General features: G+C 38.5%; 10 protein-coding genes across 10 annotated transcripts; 4 read left to right on the forward strand and 6 right to left on the reverse strand.

Moving 5' to 3' along the window:
* Positions 1-5: 5 nt before the first annotated feature.
* On the reverse strand, positions 6-3735 carry POM152 (Pom152p; the record flags this gene model as incomplete). Its single annotated transcript, XM_043193624.1, has 2 exons — positions 6-3640; positions 3732-3735. 2 exons carry the CDS (start codon positions 3733-3735, stop codon positions 6-8), a joined length of 3639 nt encoding a protein of 1212 aa, XP_043047293.1.
* A 198-nt stretch (positions 3736-3933) lies between these two features.
* ECM16 (ATP-dependent RNA helicase) lies at positions 3934-7815 on the reverse strand (the record flags this gene model as incomplete). The annotated part of the gene is made up of 1 exon (XM_043193625.1): positions 3934-7815. The coding sequence occupies one exon, from the start codon at positions 7813-7815 to the stop codon at positions 3934-3936; it is 3882 nt and encodes a 1293-aa protein (XP_043047294.1).
* A 229-nt stretch (positions 7816-8044) lies between these two features.
* Positions 8045-9015, forward strand: KQ657_002879 (uncharacterized protein; the record flags this gene model as incomplete). Its single annotated transcript, XM_043193626.1, has 2 exons — positions 8045-8072; positions 8156-9015. The coding sequence occupies 2 exons, from the start codon at positions 8045-8047 to the stop codon at positions 9013-9015; spliced, it is 888 nt and encodes a 295-aa protein (XP_043047295.1).
* Positions 9016-9035: 20 nt separating this feature from the next.
* On the reverse strand, positions 9036-9797 carry DPB4 (DNA polymerase epsilon noncatalytic subunit; the record flags this gene model as incomplete). Its single annotated transcript, XM_043193627.1, has 1 exon — positions 9036-9797. The coding sequence occupies one exon, from the start codon at positions 9795-9797 to the stop codon at positions 9036-9038; it is 762 nt and encodes a 253-aa protein (XP_043047296.1).
* A 232-nt stretch (positions 9798-10029) lies between these two features.
* SAS2 (Sas2p) lies at positions 10030-11148 on the forward strand (the record flags this gene model as incomplete). Its single annotated transcript, XM_043193628.1, has 1 exon — positions 10030-11148. The coding sequence occupies one exon, from the start codon at positions 10030-10032 to the stop codon at positions 11146-11148; it is 1119 nt and encodes a 372-aa protein (XP_043047297.1).
* A 13-nt stretch (positions 11149-11161) lies between these two features.
* RAD5 (DNA helicase) lies at positions 11162-14630 on the forward strand (the record flags this gene model as incomplete). Its single annotated transcript, XM_043193629.1, has 2 exons — positions 11162-11170; positions 11211-14630. The coding sequence occupies 2 exons, from the start codon at positions 11162-11164 to the stop codon at positions 14628-14630; spliced, it is 3429 nt and encodes a 1142-aa protein (XP_043047298.1).
* Positions 14631-14694: 64 nt separating this feature from the next.
* ARO3 (3-deoxy-7-phosphoheptulonate synthase) lies at positions 14695-15884 on the reverse strand (the record flags this gene model as incomplete). Its single annotated transcript, XM_043193630.1, has 2 exons — positions 14695-15806; positions 15830-15884. The coding sequence occupies 2 exons, from the start codon at positions 15882-15884 to the stop codon at positions 14695-14697; spliced, it is 1167 nt and encodes a 388-aa protein (XP_043047299.1).
* A 193-nt stretch (positions 15885-16077) lies between these two features.
* On the reverse strand, positions 16078-18420 carry KQ657_002884 (ubiquitin-specific protease; the record flags this gene model as incomplete). Its single annotated transcript, XM_043193631.1, has 1 exon — positions 16078-18420. One exon carries the CDS (start codon positions 18418-18420, stop codon positions 16078-16080), a length of 2343 nt encoding a protein of 780 aa, XP_043047300.1.
* Positions 18421-18643: 223 nt separating this feature from the next.
* On the forward strand, positions 18644-19705 carry CHT4 (putative chitinase; the record flags this gene model as incomplete). Its single annotated transcript, XM_043193632.1, has 1 exon — positions 18644-19705. One exon carries the CDS (start codon positions 18644-18646, stop codon positions 19703-19705), a length of 1062 nt encoding a protein of 353 aa, XP_043047301.1.
* Positions 19706-19728: 23 nt separating this feature from the next.
* On the reverse strand, positions 19729-20733 carry VPS74 (uncharacterized protein; the record flags this gene model as incomplete). Its single annotated transcript, XM_043193633.1, has 1 exon — positions 19729-20733. The coding sequence occupies one exon, from the start codon at positions 20731-20733 to the stop codon at positions 19729-19731; it is 1005 nt and encodes a 334-aa protein (XP_043047302.1).
* Positions 20734-20968: the final 235 nt, after the last annotated feature.

The following is a 20968-nucleotide window of genomic DNA, read 5'->3' on the forward strand; positions in this document are numbered from 1 at the left end:
TATATTTACTGTTTAATCACATGACAATGAGAATCATAGATCTCCACGGCCTCATAAGTACCTTCCATATTAACCAATTCATGATGTTCATAGTCCCAAATATCTTGTAGGACTTTGGTTTCAACCACCACGGGTGCCAGTCTCTTCTTCTGCTTGTCTTCAACAGTTCTAATGTACTTCACTCTAAACGGTGGGGTACCCTTGAACGTGAACTTGATCTCCGCCTGGTCCCCTTCATGGATGTTCTCCACTATGTTATCACCCTGATTGATCTCGACCGAGGGAAGCTCATGCACTGTAAGCTTCAAGGCTTCAAACTTCACTGGAGTCTGGGTGAAATTAACCAAACAAGAGCCTCGGGATGAGTCGGTGATGGCTTCAATCTCTAACGTCCCGGCCTTGGCTGCAAGTCTTCTGAAGGAATGTAACACTTGTGCTCTTTGTAGTTGACCTCTAAAGCGATAGAATACTGTGAAGGGACCGACTCCACTGAGATTATAGTACACGTGATCTCCAACACAATAATCTGTCTTAATACCAACCCTCTCAACATCTGGAGTCTCCGTGATGTGAATAACATATTTGTCATTAGTACTAAGTTCCGAACTGGTACACCCGTTGGAGTCAGTTATGTTGATCATCTCAATTAAATGCTCTCCAACATCTAAATGAGTCACATGTTCACTTATATCCACAATATCTTTAACTATATTCTCAATTGTGAACTGCCTGTCATTGTCAAGTTTAAAACTTACAGTGAACGGTGAATCTCCACTGGTGAAGCTAATAGGTAATGCCAACTTACTGTTTTTAAAATTGGATTCACAGACTTGAAGGAAATTTTGGTCTTTTGTGAATACCGCTAGAGGATTAGCTCGTACTTCATATCGAATATTAGTGGTAATATCTTGATTCAGTCGTTGTTTCTGTTTGGTATAATGTGAATCAAAAATCCCCGTAAACGAATGCTCATACGTCCCAAATTGTTCAGTGGGCAAATTAATAATCATAGATTTAGAATTAGATGTCATAGATCCACTTTCAATCTTTCCATTAGGTAATTTGACTGTATAATCAATGACAAATGGTGGACTACCACTGAATTTGAGTGTAGCCCGTCGAGATCCAGTTTGACACACTTTATGTAATTCAAAATGTCCTGGAATAGGTGTGGATGCCACGTCCTCAGCAATAACAGATATTGAAGGTCTTTCATAGTATTCAATTGTAATGCTTCGTTGAGGGAACACAATTTCACCATTACATCCACCATTACTAAATGATTCCAAACTATAAGTACCTTCCTTCAGTACAATAAAGTTTTCAGATGATTTCAATTCTCCAAAGGTTATCTTAGAAGAATCAACAACATGTTTAAACCTCAATAAATCGGATGTTTGTCTACCAACATCGGTTTGAAAATCCAAGGGGATTCTATAACTATCACCTTCAACAATTTTTATTATCTTCAGATCTTCTGCAATCGATACCTTGGGAATTTCTCCTCTGGATTCTATTATTACTGAATCACTGGAGTGTTTGACAACTCCACAAGAAGCACCATCAACAGGATTAAGAATATCAACCTTATAGCGAGCACTCTTAGTCAATTTCGGGGTTTGAATCACATATTCACCAGTTACATCCTTAACGGGAACAGATTGAATTAATTTTTCACCACTAGTAATATCAATCAATGAATAAGCAAAGGAGAAGGGACCATTCCCAGTGAAGTATACGGGGATATCAACACTTTCATTATAACATGGTCGAATAATCATCAGTCCATGACCTGATTTCGAAAATGAAACTTGAGATTTTTTCTTAAAGTAGGTTTCATAAGTGTTTACTTTATCTTCCAACTGTATTGGTTTAGCATAATAATTCATATCTTTAAGTTTGGAAAATTTGACCACAAAGTTCCCCTCTGTTTCAGGTTTATATTCAAACTTAAACGATCTAAAGCTTGTCTTGATATGTCTTATTGTAGAACCAGTTGAATCATAAACAGGTGATAAGGTACCGGAGTGATTTCTGTAAACTTGGTAGTCGACTTGAAATGGAGGTTTCCCTATGAAATCAAAATCAAAAATATATCCTAGAGTACCAATACAAGCATCCGTAACTGGTGAAGCTGAAATTTTAACATGTGCTTTCTGTGCTAATGCAAGAGAAACGTATTGATTTTTGGAGAATTTGCATGGACAAAATTTCGACAGAGCACTTATTATATTATATTTCCCCTGTGACTTGACGTTAATTCCTTTACTCAATTGTTCTCTTGTTTGGAATATCTTGGTAATGTTATGCAGAAGTATATCTGAACCATTACCATCATATTGGAAAGTGATTGAAATGGGGAATTCGGAATCTTCAATGTTCAGTGACTCTATAAATAGAGTCTTGTCTCCATTTTCAATCAAATCTTCCTGAGGACTCTTATCAACAAGCTTCAAACCTATTGAACCTTTAAGTACCAATTTATGCCATACATTGGTTTCTTTCAAGGCAGTATTGAACCTTCTGCTAACCCCTAAGCCATCTTTAATCTCACTTAAATGAAACTCAATGGCACCAGGCTTAGCTTTAGCTAGTATTTCAGGATGTTTATAAAGCTCCTGTTCCAAAAAGTTTCTGGTATAAGAAGCACTACCTTCCCCATTATTTTCATTTTCAACTTTGGTTTCAAACTTGTGGTAAGGTTTACCATTTAAAGTAGCAATGTATTTAACTACAGCAGGAAACACAGCTTTGACTTTAACCAATGGAAGGGAAAGCTGTTGTGGCACAGCAGTATCCTCCAAACACCAGTAATTAGTGTTGGTATGAGTAGGAACAAATTCAACCAGAGGACATTGGGCAATCTTAAACACAGATTTATAAGTTCGTATACTTATTCCATTTTCATCAGTGACTGACTTAATAGTGTACGTTCCTGGGGTTGTGATTGGATATTCCAAATAAAAGATTCTTTCATCATCAGCTCTATATTTTGGATATTTTTTCAAATGAGTATAATCTTTCTTTTGGAACCTTGTGATATCCGATTTGGTATAATTTAGAAGCGTCACCTTATTGTTATTTTCAGTGATACGCTGGATTTGGAAGCTTCCTAAAGCCGAGGTTGTATTGAACTCAATAGGCATATTCACCACAGTTTTAGAGCCATCAAGACACAACAGATTAAAACCAAAGGGATTCATTCTAGCAGAAGCATCAGGTAAGAAGTTAATCGTATACTTACCCTTGAAATGGGAATCTAGGTCAATGGCATTCTCTGCCACTACTCTCTCACCAGCTATGGTCAATTCCTTATGATCTCGTACTACTTTCGCCACTGATTCTATAAACCCATTGGCCAATGGCGTGAACCCGTTGCTAATGCCCACTAATGAGATCGCAAATAGCACAACGGAATATAAAAGGGCTCGGACTGGTCCATAGGAAAGCCCCAGAATATTTAATAGTGAAAGGGTCCAAATAAATAGCCCATCCACAAAGATATATTTAACAACAAATGAAAAACTATCCCTCCCCGTATCTTCACCTACTTTTATAGTCACAAGATCAAAGAGTTTCCATGCTTGAATCAACACAAAGATCGACACGGCAAATGTACGTTGGGAAGCTTCATCAACTACTTCCGACGGTATAAGTGAAGAGGATGACTCCATCTCCGACACGGAGCCGCCATCGTCTCTGGTTCTTAGGTTTGAGCTCATTACAACAACTCATAAAGTTGGGTTAGAAGAAGAAGAAGAATTAGTGATTGTATTTCATTGATGAGATGTAAATGTAAACAATTTGACATAGTGATTGCTTATGTAATAAGCGAAAAATTTTATGTAATCAGAATTGCAATATTACGTAAACATAAAAAAGAAGTATAACGTCTTAGTATTACCTGTGTTTACTTTAATGTACTTATGATGTCTAACTGTTCACCCATTGACCCCCCTTCTTAACTTGGATCATCTTCACTACTGGTAAATCCCATCCCACTCCACCTTTACCAATAGAAGCACCAAATCTAGGAATAACATAACACTCTCGTTTAGTAGGAGTGATATTCTTTGGAGCATAAGGATGACCCAAAGGTTTGGAATATGTGACCAATGAAGAGTTCTTACCCACATTAGTAAGGGCTTTCCCAGAGATATCCACCAAAGGTTTTATCTTAAGTTTGATGGGCTGAGCAGATCCACCTTCGTCATCAACATTCTTCTTAGATGATCCTCTATTGATTGTTTGGTAGACCAAATACGAAGGAGGTACTTGTCCTTGCTGTACAAGGATGGAACTTGGATGAATATAAACGAAGGGATCAACACCATCACCAAATTCAACACTAGTGCTAACTGTCTTGTAGGGAATAGCACCGATGCTCATTTTATTCCCGAGTCTTACTTCTGAATCAACAAGGTCTCCTCTAATGGCCACTTGATCGATAAATCCAGCTGCCAACATTTGTTTAATGGCCACGATTTGTTTCTTGGAGGGAACAGCCAATGGTTTAATGCCGTCATCCCCCTCATCATCTTGTGCTATTGAGTCCTTCTTGGTGTAGATCTTGACGATGTAACTTAGTTGCCTACGAAGCTTGATGATTTCCTCCAACGTCTTTAATCTTATAAAGTTATCATCAACAAATGACTTCCTTTTGTTCTCCGGAACATGGTCATATGCACATATAGCCGATAACAATTGAAAGGCATCACTGGATTTATCAAGCCTAGAAAACATAGCTTTAGATTGATAAAATTTGGATCTAAGTTGTTTATTTCTTTCATCATTTTGGTGGTCATATTCTTCATCATCATCTACTTGTGTCTTGTGCACTATTCCTATCTCCACTTCATTAAGGAACAACTCTCCAACAGAGAGAGCAGACATAAGGCAAATGATATAAGGTAAGCATCCAAATTGGTTACCAATAATCAACACCTTTGCAAACCTTGGACTAAGAGGGAACATGGCCATCGACTTACCCAATTCGGTAACAAGTCCCTTATCATCTACGGCACCCAAATTAACCAATAATCTTTCCGCATTAGCCAAAGACTCTCTGGCTGGGGGAGTAGGAAAGGGGAAGTTAACCACATTGTCAATGCCCATACTTTTCATTGATAACACCACACTTTCAAAAGGCATTCTGAGAATCTCGGGTTTACTAAACTGAGGGAAGTATTGCTCATAAATAGCAGATGAAAACAACCGATAGCAATGACCAGGTCCTGTTCTACCAGCTCTACCAGCTCTTTGATCAGCTGATGCCTTGGAGACCCAGTCGATCTCAAATGATTGGACTCCAGTCTCTTCATTATACTTTCTCTCCTTCAGTCTTCCACAGTCCACCACATATCGTATGCCTGGGATAGTCAAGGAGGTTTCAGCAACGTTGGTAGCAACAATACAGATTCTGCTTCCCTTTGGAGCCTCATCGAAGACCTTCATTTGTTCCTTGGTGGGCAAGAGAGAGTAAAGCGGAAGAACATATAAGGGATCGTCTTCCGATTGGTCAGGATCCAAACATTCTTCAAAACCGTCGGATTCAGATCCCGAGTCAGAATCATAATCATCTACGTCATTATCATTATCATTAACTGAGGTCTGTTCACCAATACTAAAGTCAACTTCTTCTGCCTCAGGTTCAATGTTGATGTTACTCTTTACTTTGATATCCATCCCGTTGCCATAGGCAAATGACTTGTTCTTCTTCTTGGTAGCAAAGGGGAACTCTGCTCTTAACTTTTTAACCAAAGTGGTGATCTCGTTTTGTCCTGTCATGAAGATTAAGATTCCACCAGAAGGCAATCGTTTGTGGATCTTGCAAGTCTTTTTAAAAGCCTCTTCAATGTAGTCGTATTTTGTATGACGACTGAAATGAATGCTAACGGGATACTGTCTTGCTTCCACTTTTAACACTGGAGGTGGTGATTTAAAGAGCACTTTATTCTCAGTGAAATCAGAGACTCTCAAAGTGGCAGACATAATGATAAGCTTTAATGGCTTATAAGTGTTGGGATCCTTCTGATAATATTGTCTTCTTAACTTAACGACTCTGGAAAGCATCCCAATAAGAATGTCGGTGTTTATGTTCCGTTCATGGGCTTCATCAATTATTAAAACAGAGTACTTCTTCAACAATAAGTCGGTCATCATTTCTCTAAGCAAGACACCATCAGTCATGAACTTAATCGCTGTACCGTTAGGTTTCCCTTCGTTTTCCACAGTGGTGTCGAATCGAATTTGATACCCGACTCGATGTTTATGGTTTCCCAATTCATTACCAACTCTGGAAGCCATTGAGACAGCAGCCACTCTTCTGGGTTGGGTGATTCCAATCATGCCCGGGTACTCGGGATTAGGACCACCAAATCCTGCTTCATATAAGAATTGAGGGACTTGGGTGGTTTTACCGGAACCAGTTTCACCACAAATAACAACACAATCATGATGATATATTCCTTCCATTAGTCTGTGTTCCTCGCCGAAAACTGGTAAGCCTATACGTTGTTGTTGAACTTGTTCAGACCTCGAGACGTCAACATAATAAGCATTCCGTTTTAAGGTCTTGTCAATTGAAATATAATTCTCTTCATCTGAAGAATGGTCAATGTCTTCGTCTCTAACGGTTTGTTTCAGGTATTGTTTCTTAACCTTTTCCGATAGTTCAGGCATCAGAGTGTTTTCTCTTCCTTCCATGACTTTGATTTGACTCTCAGCCCATTGTTTGAAAGACTCTGCTAATGACGAATGTTTGGGTTTATTCTTAAGTAATCGAGGTTGATCATCGTCTGATTCGGAGTCGTCAGTGTCTTCATCTTCAATAGAATCTTCATCGTCTTCAATAGAATCTTCATCGTCTTCAATAGAATCTTTATCGTCTTCATAAGAATCTTCATCCTCACCTTCTTCAGAATCTTCTTCAGAATCATCTTCAGCATCATCATCTTCAGCCTCATCTTCTTCTTGTTCTTCGTCGTCATGGTCTTCTTCCTCATCCTCCTCTTCTTCACTGGACTCAAAATCCTTTTCCTCTTCCATATGCAATTTCTTCTTGTCTTCCTTCTCAACACGAAGTCTCCATGAATACTTCTTCTTAGACTCCTTCTTCTCCTTCTTTGTAATATTACTAAACGTAAATCCAGACCCTGTACCTCCAAACTTACTAGGCCTATGGTCTATAAATGTTGTTTGACTCTGACTAAACTCTCCATACTTGTCATCGTCATCTTCATCTTCATCACCATCGCTTTCATATGACATCCTGGTGTCTATTCCTTCGGGTGGCCATTCTTTGACTTCTCGTTCTTCATACAATATCTCTTTAGTTCTCTCGTCTCCTCTACCTTGCCTCTCAAGCTCAAGTGCCTCAATCATCTCTTCCTTCCTCGTTTGTCTCCCAACACCTAATAACTTGGAAGAAGATAAAATAGACGTATCAACTTTAGTCTTGGACAACTTTTCAAAGAGTACCTTCTTCTCTTCTCTCTTTATTTGATGTTCAATGTATTTATCCAACCTCTTCTTCTTGGCTTTGGACAATTTGGTTTCCTTAGAGTTCTCACTATAGAGCTGCTGTTCCATCTTTCTTTTCCGTTTGCTCTTTTCCTCTTGAGTCATAGGTTTAAGTATTTCTGAATTGGGGTTTTCCGTCTCCCCAAAGAAGTTGGTGTTAGCATCATCATCATCTTCATTGGTGGTGGCATCCGTCACATTGAACTGTTTATTCCGCACACGCTTTAGCGCTGCCTGTTTGGCAAGCATTCCAGCACGGGCCTTCTCATTGAATCTCTTTCTATATTTCCCCATGGCTAATGATAAGAAGTAGACCACAGCTGTATAATTGTAGTGAAATGAGATGAGATGGTGTTTGTATATAGTAACCGATTTTGTGTAACTTTGTCTGAGAAACATCCCACCCCGGAATCGAACCTACACCGCGGGTTTGATGTGGCTGACTGCTAACCCCCAAACATCTTCAAAAGTTAATCATTACTGTTGCTTGCACCACCTTCATTGTCACATCAGCTGTTTAAACATGAGTCCACCTGATTATAGTAAGAACTGTATGTGTGCGGAGATAAGACCAATTAAAAAGCCATAATAATAAAATTGGACTAATCACAATAACTTATACTAACCTTCACAGTGCTTTATGCTACATTGACGGTTAATTCAACTACACTCTTTACATACGAGAATTATAAGTTGATTCATAGCATCACCAATTTGAATTGTTCCGAAGCAATTTCACAAGAGTTGGGGCTTATCAATGCATCCAAAACGTTAATAGGATCTATCCCTGTGAGTTCCAATGTCAAGGTGACCAATACCAACTTAGCATTATATTTCATGAAGAAGGTTATTACCAATGGAGATGGTAGTAATGATCTTATGACTGTAGTTACCATAGCACATAATAGTCTTAGTAAGACGATGATTCTTTCTGTGATGAAGAAGATCATTGATAAGTATATTGAGTTTAGAGCCAAAGTCGACACCATCAAAGGGGGGCAACCAAGCACTGGAGAATTCAAGCCAATTATGAATAAGATTATAGAACAAGAAGAAAGGAATTATGATTTGAAACCTCTGGTATACAATTATGGGTCCATTGAACCAGGAGGAGACCGAACAAGCAGTAATGGTAATGGTATTGGTAACAACAATAAGACAGGTAATATTGGGCCTGGTTCTGGCTCTGATGTTATTCAACCTAATAACTTACTATTGGCCAATGAAGAAGTGGAAGAAGTAAGACAATTGATGTTAGACAACATAAATAAACTTATGAGCAGAGGAAACAGAATCAATTCATTAGTGGATCAAACTGATCGCTTGACAACTTCTTCTCTGGTATTCCAGAAGAAAGCTCAACAGATTAGACAAAAGATGTGGCTCTCCAAGTATAAGGTTATGGGAATATTAGTCAGTATGGTGGTGTTTATTCTTTACTTGATAGTTGGTGATTTATGTGGGTATCCGTTCTTTGATAGGTGTGTCAATTAATTAGAGTATATAGTTTGAAATTATTCATCATCTGATTCTGAATCTGATACTACGATGGCATTCTCTATTGAGTCTGGTGCTTCGTTACCTTCAAGTTCAACACTTTCTTTCCCTAAAACAGCTATGGGATTGTCGTTTACGTCTTCATCGATGTCTTCCTCTTCATCGTCATCTTCATCGATGTCGTCCTGTTCCTTTTTTACTTCTTCTTCTTCTTCTTCTTCTTCTTCTTCTTCCTCGTCACCTTCTTCCTCGTCATCATCTTTCTCTTCTTCGTCACCTGCTTTGGCCACTTCCGAGTCGTTATTCTTCAATTTCTTGGTCTCTGGCTCCATGGACTCTGGCTCCATTGACTCTGAATCGACGGCTACTGTTCTCTGTTTGGCATCTGCTTTGGCTCTCTTTCTCAAAGCCAATTGAGCTTCATACGCGGCCAACTTCTCTTTGACTTCCGGAATAAACCCAGCGAAATCTGACCGTTCCAATGCAGCAAAGATATCCTTATCATTAATGGTCTTTCGATCACTTAGCTTAGACTCCCGTTTGGCATGGAATAACATGTGCGATACAAACACGGTGGCCGACCGTTGAATGGCCGTTAACGCGTCTTTGGCGATAAGAACGTTGGTTCCCGTTGGTTCGTTCTCCTGAAGAATTTGTTTGGATAGTTTCTGGACTATGGACTTGGGGAATAGCACTTCATCTATAGACACTAGTTCTTGAGACTTGCGTGGTTGCGGGTATTGACCATCAGCATTCTTTCTCCAACCCTTTGGTGGCATAACGTGGGACTATGGAGCGTACAACGGTGCAAACTATAGTACAGACAATAGTACAGTGGAACAGTACAGTGAAACAGTACAGTGGTAGGAGCAGTATTACAGCATCATAGTATCTGTTCTACTACAATGATTCGCACACTCACTTACAAAATTGTATGGTGCCTATTGTATGTACAATTGTACGGCACAACTGTACCCTGTTAATTGTATGATACTTACCGTACACTGAGCAATGACCAATGAGGGTCGACGGAAGAAGGCCGATGAGTTCTATGGAATGCTCGAAGAGCGTAACATAGACAGGGTTGTGTTTGGTAACCGGGAATTTGATACGTGGTACGGCAACGCAGCGTATTTCTATGGCACCGAACACTCGATTCCAGGGTATGAATATGCTAATAAAGTGGCCAATGATCCCACGTTTAAACGACGGAAACAGCAGCCACAGCAACTGCAGCAGAACCTGCAGCAACAGTCGTCTTCTTCCCATTGGATATCCAAATTGTACGTGTGCAATTACTGTTTCAAATACACCACCAATGGTTCGCATATGGCATCTCATAGAGACAAATGTTGCTATCGAGTTCCCCGACCAACTATAGGCAAAATGTGCTACAGAGACGACGATAACCACATTGTCATACGACAGATCCGAGGTTTCAAGAACCCGTTGTTCTGTCAAAACTTATCTCTATTTGGTAAGCTATTCTTGGAGGATAAGTCTGTGTTCTACAACGTTGATAACTTTGATTTCTATGTGATTTATGGACGAGACGAGCAAGATACAGAGACAAAGACAAAGACAAGAAGAAGCAGGCGGAAATCAGCCCGATCAACCAATAATGTTGATCTTGTTGATCTTGTTCCTTTGGGATTCTTCTCCAAAGAAGTCTTATCATGGGAAACACAAGTTAATCTTGCATGTATATGTATATTCCCCATTTTCCAAAGAAGACACTTGGGGTCCTTATTGATTGAATTTCTGTATGAACTCAGCAAAAGAGAATACAAACAACACATTAGTGGACCCGAATATCCACTATCACCTTTTGGGAAGGTGACATATCTTCGATATTGGTCAAAGAAATTGGCATCAATCCTTGTCAATTATAGTCACAGTCACAGTCATAGCCCTAAGCCTAACATTACCTTGGACGAACTAAGTGAACTATCGTGTTTCCGGAAAGAGGACATCCTTTTGACTATGGACTACATGCAACTCCTAACAAAGGATATGGAATCAGATATCATCACCCTACATTTGGGAAATGTTGAATATTGGTGTAAGAGTATAGGGTGGGACCCTATGTCGTATAGAAGCTTGTTAAATGTTGACAACTTAGTTATATAGATCGGTAATATAAATGCGACGCGTATAATACTACCAGTCACAATTTGACCAGTCACAATTAGACCATTCTTTTAGCAATGGTTGCACGGAAGAGATTCTTCACGCCTATAGATCAGGCTCTAGCCAAGTCCCAAGATGCGTCTTCCCTCTTTGTTAAAGACGAGGACTTCCAGGCACAAGTTGCTGTTTCTGGTGGTGATGACTTTGTCATGTCTGAGAAGGAGTTTGGTGAGTACTTAGAGAGCGAACTAGGACACATCAATTCTCGTGATACTAAGCTTCTTTATGATGAGTATGTTCTGGGTAAGTTGACGTTGAAGCAGGTATTGACAGAGTATTTAAAGGGTGAACTTTCTTCGTCTTTGCCATCAGCTGAAAATGGAAGTTCAATTGAAACTGAAGGTTCAGTTGATGATCTTAACCAAAAGATTCTTGACGAAAGCAAACGACAAATCCAATTGGAATTGGATTCAAGATGGAGCCAATTCATAGGAACGTTCAACGTTGAAGCTTATGCCACAAGACCAATGTTACGACCTCTTGTTTTCGAACAGAAACTTGAACTTCGTCGTCTTCAATCAAAGAAACAAGCAGAATCTTCTATTGCTAGGATCTTCACTACAGGAACTGATTCGAGAGAAATAGGTAGAGTCCCTGAAGAATTCAACAAGTTCTTTTCCCCTTTATTGGACTTGGAAATGTGTGTTTTTGACATGACGGTGTTGATGACCACCAAAGGTCGATTATCTATTGGTGATTCATTTTACGTTCAAGTAGATTGTTTCTTGACCAATATGGCTTTTGCCTCTAAGAAAACTCTTTATTCTCTTTCTCAAACCAATGGATTCATTTCCAAGGGTTCCAAACGACAGAAGTCAACTTCGACTTCCTTCGATTACATGAAAGAGTCAGAAGGTGAATGGTTACTTAAGTTAAGACAATATTCGCTAAGTGAATTGTTTGGTAAACTAGAAATCAAACCATTGAAGATGCACAATGATAAAGAAGAAGTCAATAATGATGATAATAGTAGTAGTAATGATGTTATTGATTGTGATGATGAACAATATGATCTTGAAGCTCAGGATATTAAGCCAGTGGACCAATTAAATGTCAACCAACTCACAAAGTTCTATCAGAACAATAACCAATCCGAACTCTTTACTACCCTTCCAGAAACTACTACACCTCCGACAGAGAACTTTAAAGTCACTTTAAGACCGTATCAAAAACATGGATTGTCTTGGTTATTAACAAGAGAAAAGGAAATCTCTGTTCTAGAAGAGTTGGCTAACCAAAATGGTAGTAATAACCTTTCCACACAATCTAGAACCCTTATTAAAAGTCGAGAAGAAGGTGTATTTAATCCTTTATGGAGGAAATATAAATGGCCCAAAGATATTTCGTATGATAATCTTAAAGCGAAAACCATTGGTGCTAGACGAGGGTCTGGGAGCAACTACTTTTATGCTAATATGTATAATGGGGAATTATCCATTGAAGTTCCAATTCTTAAAACTGCTCTTAAAGGTGGTATCATTGCAGATGAAATGGGATTGGGGAAGACAATATCAACATATGCATTGATTTCCTCTGTACCTTTTGATACTAATATCTCAACACAAGAAGACCAAAATAGTGGCAGTAGATATGCTTCCAAGACAACTTTGATAGTGTTGCCGATGTCGCTATTACAACAATGGAAAAATGAATTTGATAAAATTAATGCCAATACAAAATTTAAATGCCAAATATACTATGGTGATCTGACTACCATGGATTTACGGCATTCTCTTTGCAAAGATGATGACTGCTCTGAACAAATTCCAGTGGTATTATTAACAACTTATGGAACCATTGTCAATGAATATATTCGATACAATAAGTTACGGGATAAAGATGGGAACTTGCCCAACTTTGGTATTTATTCTGTTAAATTCTTCAGAATTGTTTTGGATGAAGCACATAACATAAGAAATAGAAGTACTAAAACTGCAAAATCAGTTAATGGACTTAAGGCATCAAGAAGATGGGCATTAACTGGGACTCCAATTATTAATCGATTGGATGATTTATATTCATTGATTAAATTTTTACAGGTGGAACCTTGGAGTAATTTTTCATATTGGAAAACATTTATTACCTTACCATTTGAACAAAAGAAAGCAGACCAAACTCTAGAGGTGATTCAAGCAATTCTTGAACCAATTTTATTACGAAGAACTAAAAACATGAAGCAAAAGAATGGGAAACTCTTGGTGGAATTACCAGAAAAGGAAGTGATAGTTGAAAACCTCACACTTAGTGAAAAGGAACAGAAAGTCTATGATTGGTTTAAAGTTAGAGCCTCCAATACATTCCAAGAGGGTCTTCGATCTGGTGAATTATTAAAGAAATATTCCCAAATCTTAACACAAATTCTTCGTCTTCGACAAATATGTTGTCACATTAATTTGGTTGGATCTACTAGTGAATTGGAGTTGGATGTTGATACCAATGGTAAAGAAAGCGATGAGATCTTGAAGGAAATCCGTCAGCTTATTCTTTCCAGAGACGAGAACGATGAGTTCAAAACTCAACTGGATTTCAAACAGTGCATGTATTCCCTTTACAATTTGATTGATTTAGAAAACTCAGAATGCTCAATTTGTACTGAAAGTCCCATTTCAATTGGTGAACATTGCATAACTCATTGTGGCCATCAATATTGTTTAAGTTGTATTCTTGACCATATTGAGTTCCAACAAAAGTCTCACACACAGCCATTGTGTCCCAACTGTCGACAACCATTATCAAAGTATAAGATCTTTAGAATACTTAATCGAGAAACCAGAAGAAAGGAAGTCAATTTCTACTCACAAGCTGTTGACGATGATGACGATGATACAAATGATTATAAATTCAAACTATATTTATATGATCCCAGAACAACATCGACCAAGATCCAAGCATTAATTCGACATTTAAAGATTATTCGACAACAGAAACCAGGAGAGAAAGTGGTTGTGTTCTCTCAATTCTCATCGTATCTTGACATTATCGAATCCGAACTCAAGATTCAAGGTTCCGACGATTATCAAGTGTACAAATTCGACGGAAGAATGAAGATGAACGAAAGACAGCTTGTGCTTGATAAATTCAATAGTCCTATTGATTCAGATAAGGTCAGTGTGTTGTTGCTTTCCTTAAAGGCTGGAGGTGTGGGGTTAAATTTAACCACTGCCTCAACTGCCTTCATGATGGATATCTGGTGGGCACCATCCATTGAGGATCAAGCCATAGATCGAATCCACAGAATAGGACAAGATAAAAACGTCAAGGTCATAAGGTTCATTGTGGAGAATAGTATTGAACAAAAGATGCTAAAGATCCAAGCTCGAAAGAAACAGTTGGGTGAGGCCGTTTCAATGGAGGAAGAAGAAGTGAAACGTCAAAGAAGAATAGAAGACATCAAAACATTATTTGAGGAAGAAGTTAATTGATTATCATAATACTAAACACAAGAATTTATTACAGAAATGGTACTTTTATTTAACCTAGGTGGTTTTAGTTAGCCTTGGTTCTTCTGGCTTTAACAGCATCAGATAAAGTCTTCAACACGTTTTCAGTGTCATCCCAACCAATACAAGCATCAGTAATAGAACAACCATAGATCAAGGCATCCTTACCACCCTTTTCAATTGGTGGAACATCTTGTCTACCTTCGACCAAGTTAGATTCAATCATCAACCCACAAATAGAATGGTCGCCACTAGCAATTTGTTGAGCAACATCAGCAGCCACTAAAGGTTGGTTTTTATGATTCTTATTAGAGTTACCATGAGAACAATCAATCATGATTCTTGGTCCAGGTTTTGAATCACCCATAAGACCAGCTTTGGTCAAAGCGTCCTTAGCTTCTTTAACAGAAGCAGAATCAAAGTTTGTACCCTTCTTTCCACCTCTCAAGATAACAAAACAATCTTCGTTACCATTTGTACCAACAATAGCCACCACACCAGGTTTGGTTACAGATAAGAAGTGATGAGGATGAGAAGCAGCTCTAACAGCATCAATAGCAACTCCTAAAGTACCATCGGTACCGTTTTTGAACCCAACTGGGAAAGATAAGCCTGAAGCCAATTCTCTATGCAATTGAGATTCGGTAGTTCTGGCACCAATAGCACCAACAGAGAATAAATCAGACAAGAATTGAGGAGAAATAGTATCCAACATTTCACCAGCAATCGGTAACGTTTCAGTTAACTTGACAAACAATTCTCTGGCTATTCTTAAACCTTTATTGATTTGGAATGATCCATCAATATCTGGATCATTAATTAATCCCTTCCAACCAACAGTTGTTCTGGGCTTTTCCAAATATGCTCTCATAACAATGTGCAACTCACCTTTGACTTGGTCAGCAAGAGTTGCCAACTTTTCACAATATTCCAAAGCTGCTTTGGGGTCATGAATTGAGCATGGTCCAATGACAATCAACAATCTGTCATCCTTACCGTTCAAGATCTCCACAGAGTCATCTCTTCCCTTCAAGATGTTTGCTTGGGACTTTTCAGTTAAAGGGTATTCATGTTGTAACAAATCAGGAGCTGTTAATGGATCGTAACCTCTGACTGTATCGAGTGTTAGTACCAGATCAGGAAACAGGATATTATCCACTATCACAATGAGTCTTACATACTTCTCCAGTCTTCCATACGAGACTTATCTCCAAGATTATCATTAACGATGTACATAATGCCGATACTATGTGTGGTTGGTTGAATAAGTGTTGGTTGGAACATGTGCACCTAATTAAAAATTTTCCAATGGTAATCAGTCATAGATAACACCCAAACACCAAAGCCCCCTAACACCACTTTTTTGAGAACTAACACAAACTTCGGGCAATGGAGTCCGAGGCTTAACTCCACTTTAATCTTATCAATATTAGACCTTTTCAAGAATATAAATATACCCATTGTTTGACACTTCAGAGGAATCAATGCCTGGATATAACACTACCTTTTCATCATTGAAAAGAACCCATTTCCATTCGTCACCAATAAGCTTCTTGATGAAAACCACATAATGGCCCGTATGTGGGGAAGAACCCTTATGACAAATAATGGCTTTAACTTGGTATTTGGTATGATCAGGTATTGGTGATTCTAGAAGCTTTTCGGTAAGGGACTGTTTCTCTTGGTTAAGGTTTATGGTAGTTGTAGCCTGTTGTTCATTTGTAGGAGCTCCTCCAGGGTTCTCATAGATCCAATCAACGGCTCTGGTTAAGTCATTGTTGTTGCTTCTAAGAGCTGCAATGGCTATATTTTTGTCAAAGCCCATAGCCATTAAAGTGTCGATATCCTGTTCATTGGCTGCGGAAGATTCATTTGAATTTGGACCTTCTAATTGCATTGGTTCATCAATGGTTGGATCTTCCATATGTTCAATCAACCAATTCATGGCACTTTCAGCATCGTTGTTTCCTGTGGCATGCAATGCTTTGATACACCTATTTTCAGGGAATCCTGTTGCTTTCAACATTTCAAGTGCTTCAGTATTAGGTTCAAAAGTGGTTTTTCTTGGTTCAGAAGAAACATTTACTTTAAGATCTTCAGATGAAATAATCACATTTTCAATGTCAATAGGTTCTGAAAAGGTAATAGGAACATTGACTTTCACAGGTACCCAATTCACCAACTTTATTCTTTGGGTGTTGATGATTAAAACTTTGGGAAGGGTTCGAAAACTGGTTGATCTCGTGGCTATAGAAGTAGTGTTGCAATTATCACATTGGAACCCTTCAATTGGTTCATCTCTACAGAAAGCTTCTAAGCTCTGTAAAAGATCAACTGGTTCATAAATTTTGGTGGACTTGTCTTGTTCATCTATTCCAATCACTTTATCTTCAATTGGGATGGATAAATTATCAACTAGTTCAGGAGAAATATTGACATTATTGCAATTGGTACAAACGGTCTTGTTATAAAGTAAAAACTTTGAGTCTTTACTTACACCAATTCCAAATTCTTGATCGATTTTATCAAGCAAATAAAGTAAGAATTCATAAGCATCTTGTTGCTTTTGGGTTTTAAATTCAGGATGGTTTTCTCCTATAATTTTACTAAAAGTATTTGGTTTAATACCCAGTTGATAAGAATCTCCACTCGATGATGGTTTAGAGTATCTTCCACTTTCCAAACCATCATATAACTTCAACAATTGAGTTAATAAACTTTTACTTGGGTCACTGTGGTGACTTTCTGGAAACGATCGTTGTTTGAAATACTCTTTAAATCCATCCAAACTGAAAAGTGCTTGAACAACCGTGTTTAAATAACAAGAATTACCTAGATTTTTCATTCCAGTTAAACCAGGGCCAAAGATTGGTTGGAGCTTTTCACCATTTACATCATCTAATTGGAATTGCCAGTTAATATTTTGATCTAGATTTAACTCAATTAAATTCTTTTCACTTTTAATGGCATTCCTAATGTTGATACCGTATTTCATTAGCTTCTGAGCCAATTGGTGAACCTTAACTTCATCGTTACATTTGTAACAATAAACATCAGCTTTATCTTCATCATCAGCATTTAAAGACCCCAATTTCACCGCCACAGGATGGCCAGATCCACTGTAATGGTCAAGAGCATGACCATTACCCTTGAGATCAGATCCAAATTGTTGCCTACCACAACCAAGATGACCACAATGTAAGCAAATCCATAAGTTCTCCTTCAATTCACATTGTCCACACTTACCCAAGTCAATGTTGGTGCTTACATCCTCTTGGTGAAGATCAATGGTATGTTCACAGGGGAAGATCTGTTGCTCCCAAGAACTTATTTCATCTTCTTTCCCAGAAGAGTTACTGTTGATGATCGTATCAATTAACGATTGGAATTCTGGACTCAATTGATCCAAACTCACTGTGTCCTTACTTTCATCATCATATAAACCATATCGAATGTCGTATATATCCGCATCTTTAACGTCTTTGACCTCTAACTTTGCAATTTTGGTTTGTCTTTCATCACCACCAAAAGCTTGTGCCGACTTGATTGTTTTGGTGATATTTAAAAAGTATCTATGGCCTGTCTTTACTGCATGTTCATGGGTAAAGCTTCTTTCTGGTCTTCTGGAGAACCCCTGGTAGCAATGGAGGCAAACATCTAATCCGTTAACATTGTTCTCAGCCGTATCAAAGCTGAACATACAATCATCTTTGAAAATAGCAGACCCAATTGGTACCGCAGTCGGAATTGAAGATGGGATTTCTATAGTCATGGGGAATAGCAAGTATTTGTAGCGGTAAAGGAGAGTGATAGGTTAGTAATTTTAAATAGGCTCCGCACATAATATTTATATGTGGACTGGAATTTACGCTGACCACAGTAAAATATATACTGATCAATAGCGATACACCAACTATACTTACGTACTTTACTACTTGCTACTACTGTTTGCCGCGTCTTACTGCTGCTACTGCTGTTTACTCTGTTTATTATTTATGATATCTGGAGTTTATTACGCCAATTGGACGGTCTATTCCGGCTGTGAACCTATAGATCTTCCATACACCAAGTTAACCCACTTATACTACGCCTTCTTCAACATTGATCCAGTCAATGGCTGTGTGGTTCATTCGGATCAATATGCTGATTTGGAGAAACCGATACGTGATCCCTTAGACCCTCTGAATCAAGTTAGCGGTGTCATTAAGCAGTGTCGGGCGCTTAAGAAGCTCAATCCTGATCTCAAGTTGATCATGTCTGTTGGGGGCTACGCTCAAGGGGGCAACTTCAACAGTTTGATAGACCAGGGGCTGTGTAAGCTCGATAAGTTTGTTGATTCAATTGTAGAGAAGGCAGACTCCTTAGGGTTTGATGGTGTTGATGTTGATTACGAGTTCCCTGATACCCTTGGTCGTATGAGGGGGTTCAGTGATCTTTTGGGGAAGCTACGTGTCAAATCTGACAAATTATTAATAACTACCGCTGTGCCCGTGTCGAATGAGTTCTTGGATCGCTTGATACCGGAAATATATCTGTCTGTTGATCTCTGGAATGTCATGTGCTACGACTTTGTTGGTGAATGGAGTCCAACTACTGGATACCATAGTAATGTCTACTCACGTGACAGGAACAACCCTAACGAATACAGTACCTGGAATGCCTTAACCAACTATATCAACAAGGGTATTGAACCAGAAAAATTGGTGGTTGGAATGCCTCTATACGGCAGGGTATTCCGAGGATGTCACATCCCCAAGATAGGAGTTCCATTCAACAATGGCCAGCATAACCCAGGAACTATAGGGGAACCTATATGTAATTATCACCAGTTACCACTAGGAAAAGAGTATAAGGCCATGGATGTGGGGGGTTGTTTCTGTTATCAAGCTGAGTTGCAACAATTGATCACCTACGATACTGTAGAGATTGTTTTAATGAAAGTGGAGATCATACGACTGTTGGGGTTGGGTGGAGGGTTCTTTTGGGAAGCATCTGGTGATAGTAAGGATCATCAATTGTCATTGATTCATGCTTTTGTATCTGCTATAAAAAGATAAAGATATAATACGGGGGACGGGGGTTACAAAAGTGAGTCCATTCTTGAAAACACACTCAAGACAGCAGCCACCAATTCCAATTGTAATTCTGAAGCCTTGGATTGATCCATTTCATCTCTAACTTCTTGACCCAAATTAAATCCAACGTTCAACGAAGATTGTTGGGTCAAGTTGAATGGGAATTCACTATAAGAATTCATTAATTCATCTGCTCTTGCAAATGCTTGATCTCTTTTGTCATAATTTAATGATAATACCACATTCTCCAATACATTAGCAGCATAACATCCACAAACCAAAGAAATGGTTCTTAAATATTTGAAACTGGTGTTCTTGGGAAACTTGTCTGAGGATAATTGATCCAAATCAACATTTCTATCAATCAAAAGACTCAAGATTCTATTCTTAATACCCTCTTTGGATAATTTATCACCAACAGGGTGAGTTGCCATGTCAAACAAAAAGAAATTTTTCCGTTCATTTCTTAATATTCCTTTATCAACAAGTCCCTTAGCTAATCTTTCTCTAACTTGTTTCAATTGATAATTGATCTTCAATAAGTTCCAAGTCTCTCCACTTAATAAATCAATCCAATTGGTGACGGATAAATTGGATTCATCTCCCTTCATGATTCTTAATGTTTCATCCAACAAGACTTCTCCAGTGGGTTCAGTATTAATCACTTCAATTAACCTATCACTTAACTCAAACCGACGTCTAGCAGGATCATTTACTAAGGAAATCTTATTTCTAAAGGCCAACTCCAACAATATACATCCTCTTAACGCATAAGAAATGTTATCGTTCCAAAAGGACAAATACCCTTCTTTGTCCTTTAACCCCATCAATAATACTTCTTCCATAAGCGTTAACAATGGCAAGTTGACATCTTTGGGGTCTTCGATATCTCTGGAATCGTATCCAATCTTGTGGCCCAGATTATCTTCTGTTTCTCCGTCATACGACTCAGTATTATTCGATTGTTTGGCAGGAGCAGCCCCACGACGTCTTTGCAAGCCAGAAGACATTCTTTATATACTCGTCACAAACCGTATGGGGTTATCTATTGGCTAGTGTTGATGGCGGGCTCTGATAGTTGTTGCTGTTCATTGAATCCACGGCTTGTCTCGAACATTTTTTTGCGTCCGCGCAGATGGTCACGTGGTTCGGGAATGCAGGAGATACCAAGTATACACATAATCACGAGTCATACTAAGTAAACTCTATCTATTGTTCAACACATATATATCCACACACTTGGAT

This window comes from Scheffersomyces spartinae (assembly GCF_019049425.1).
Source record: "Scheffersomyces spartinae strain ARV_011 chromosome Unknown scaffold_24, whole genome shotgun sequence".
Taxonomy (NCBI): Eukaryota; Fungi; Ascomycota; class Pichiomycetes; order Serinales; family Debaryomycetaceae; genus Lizanozyma; species Lizanozyma spartinae.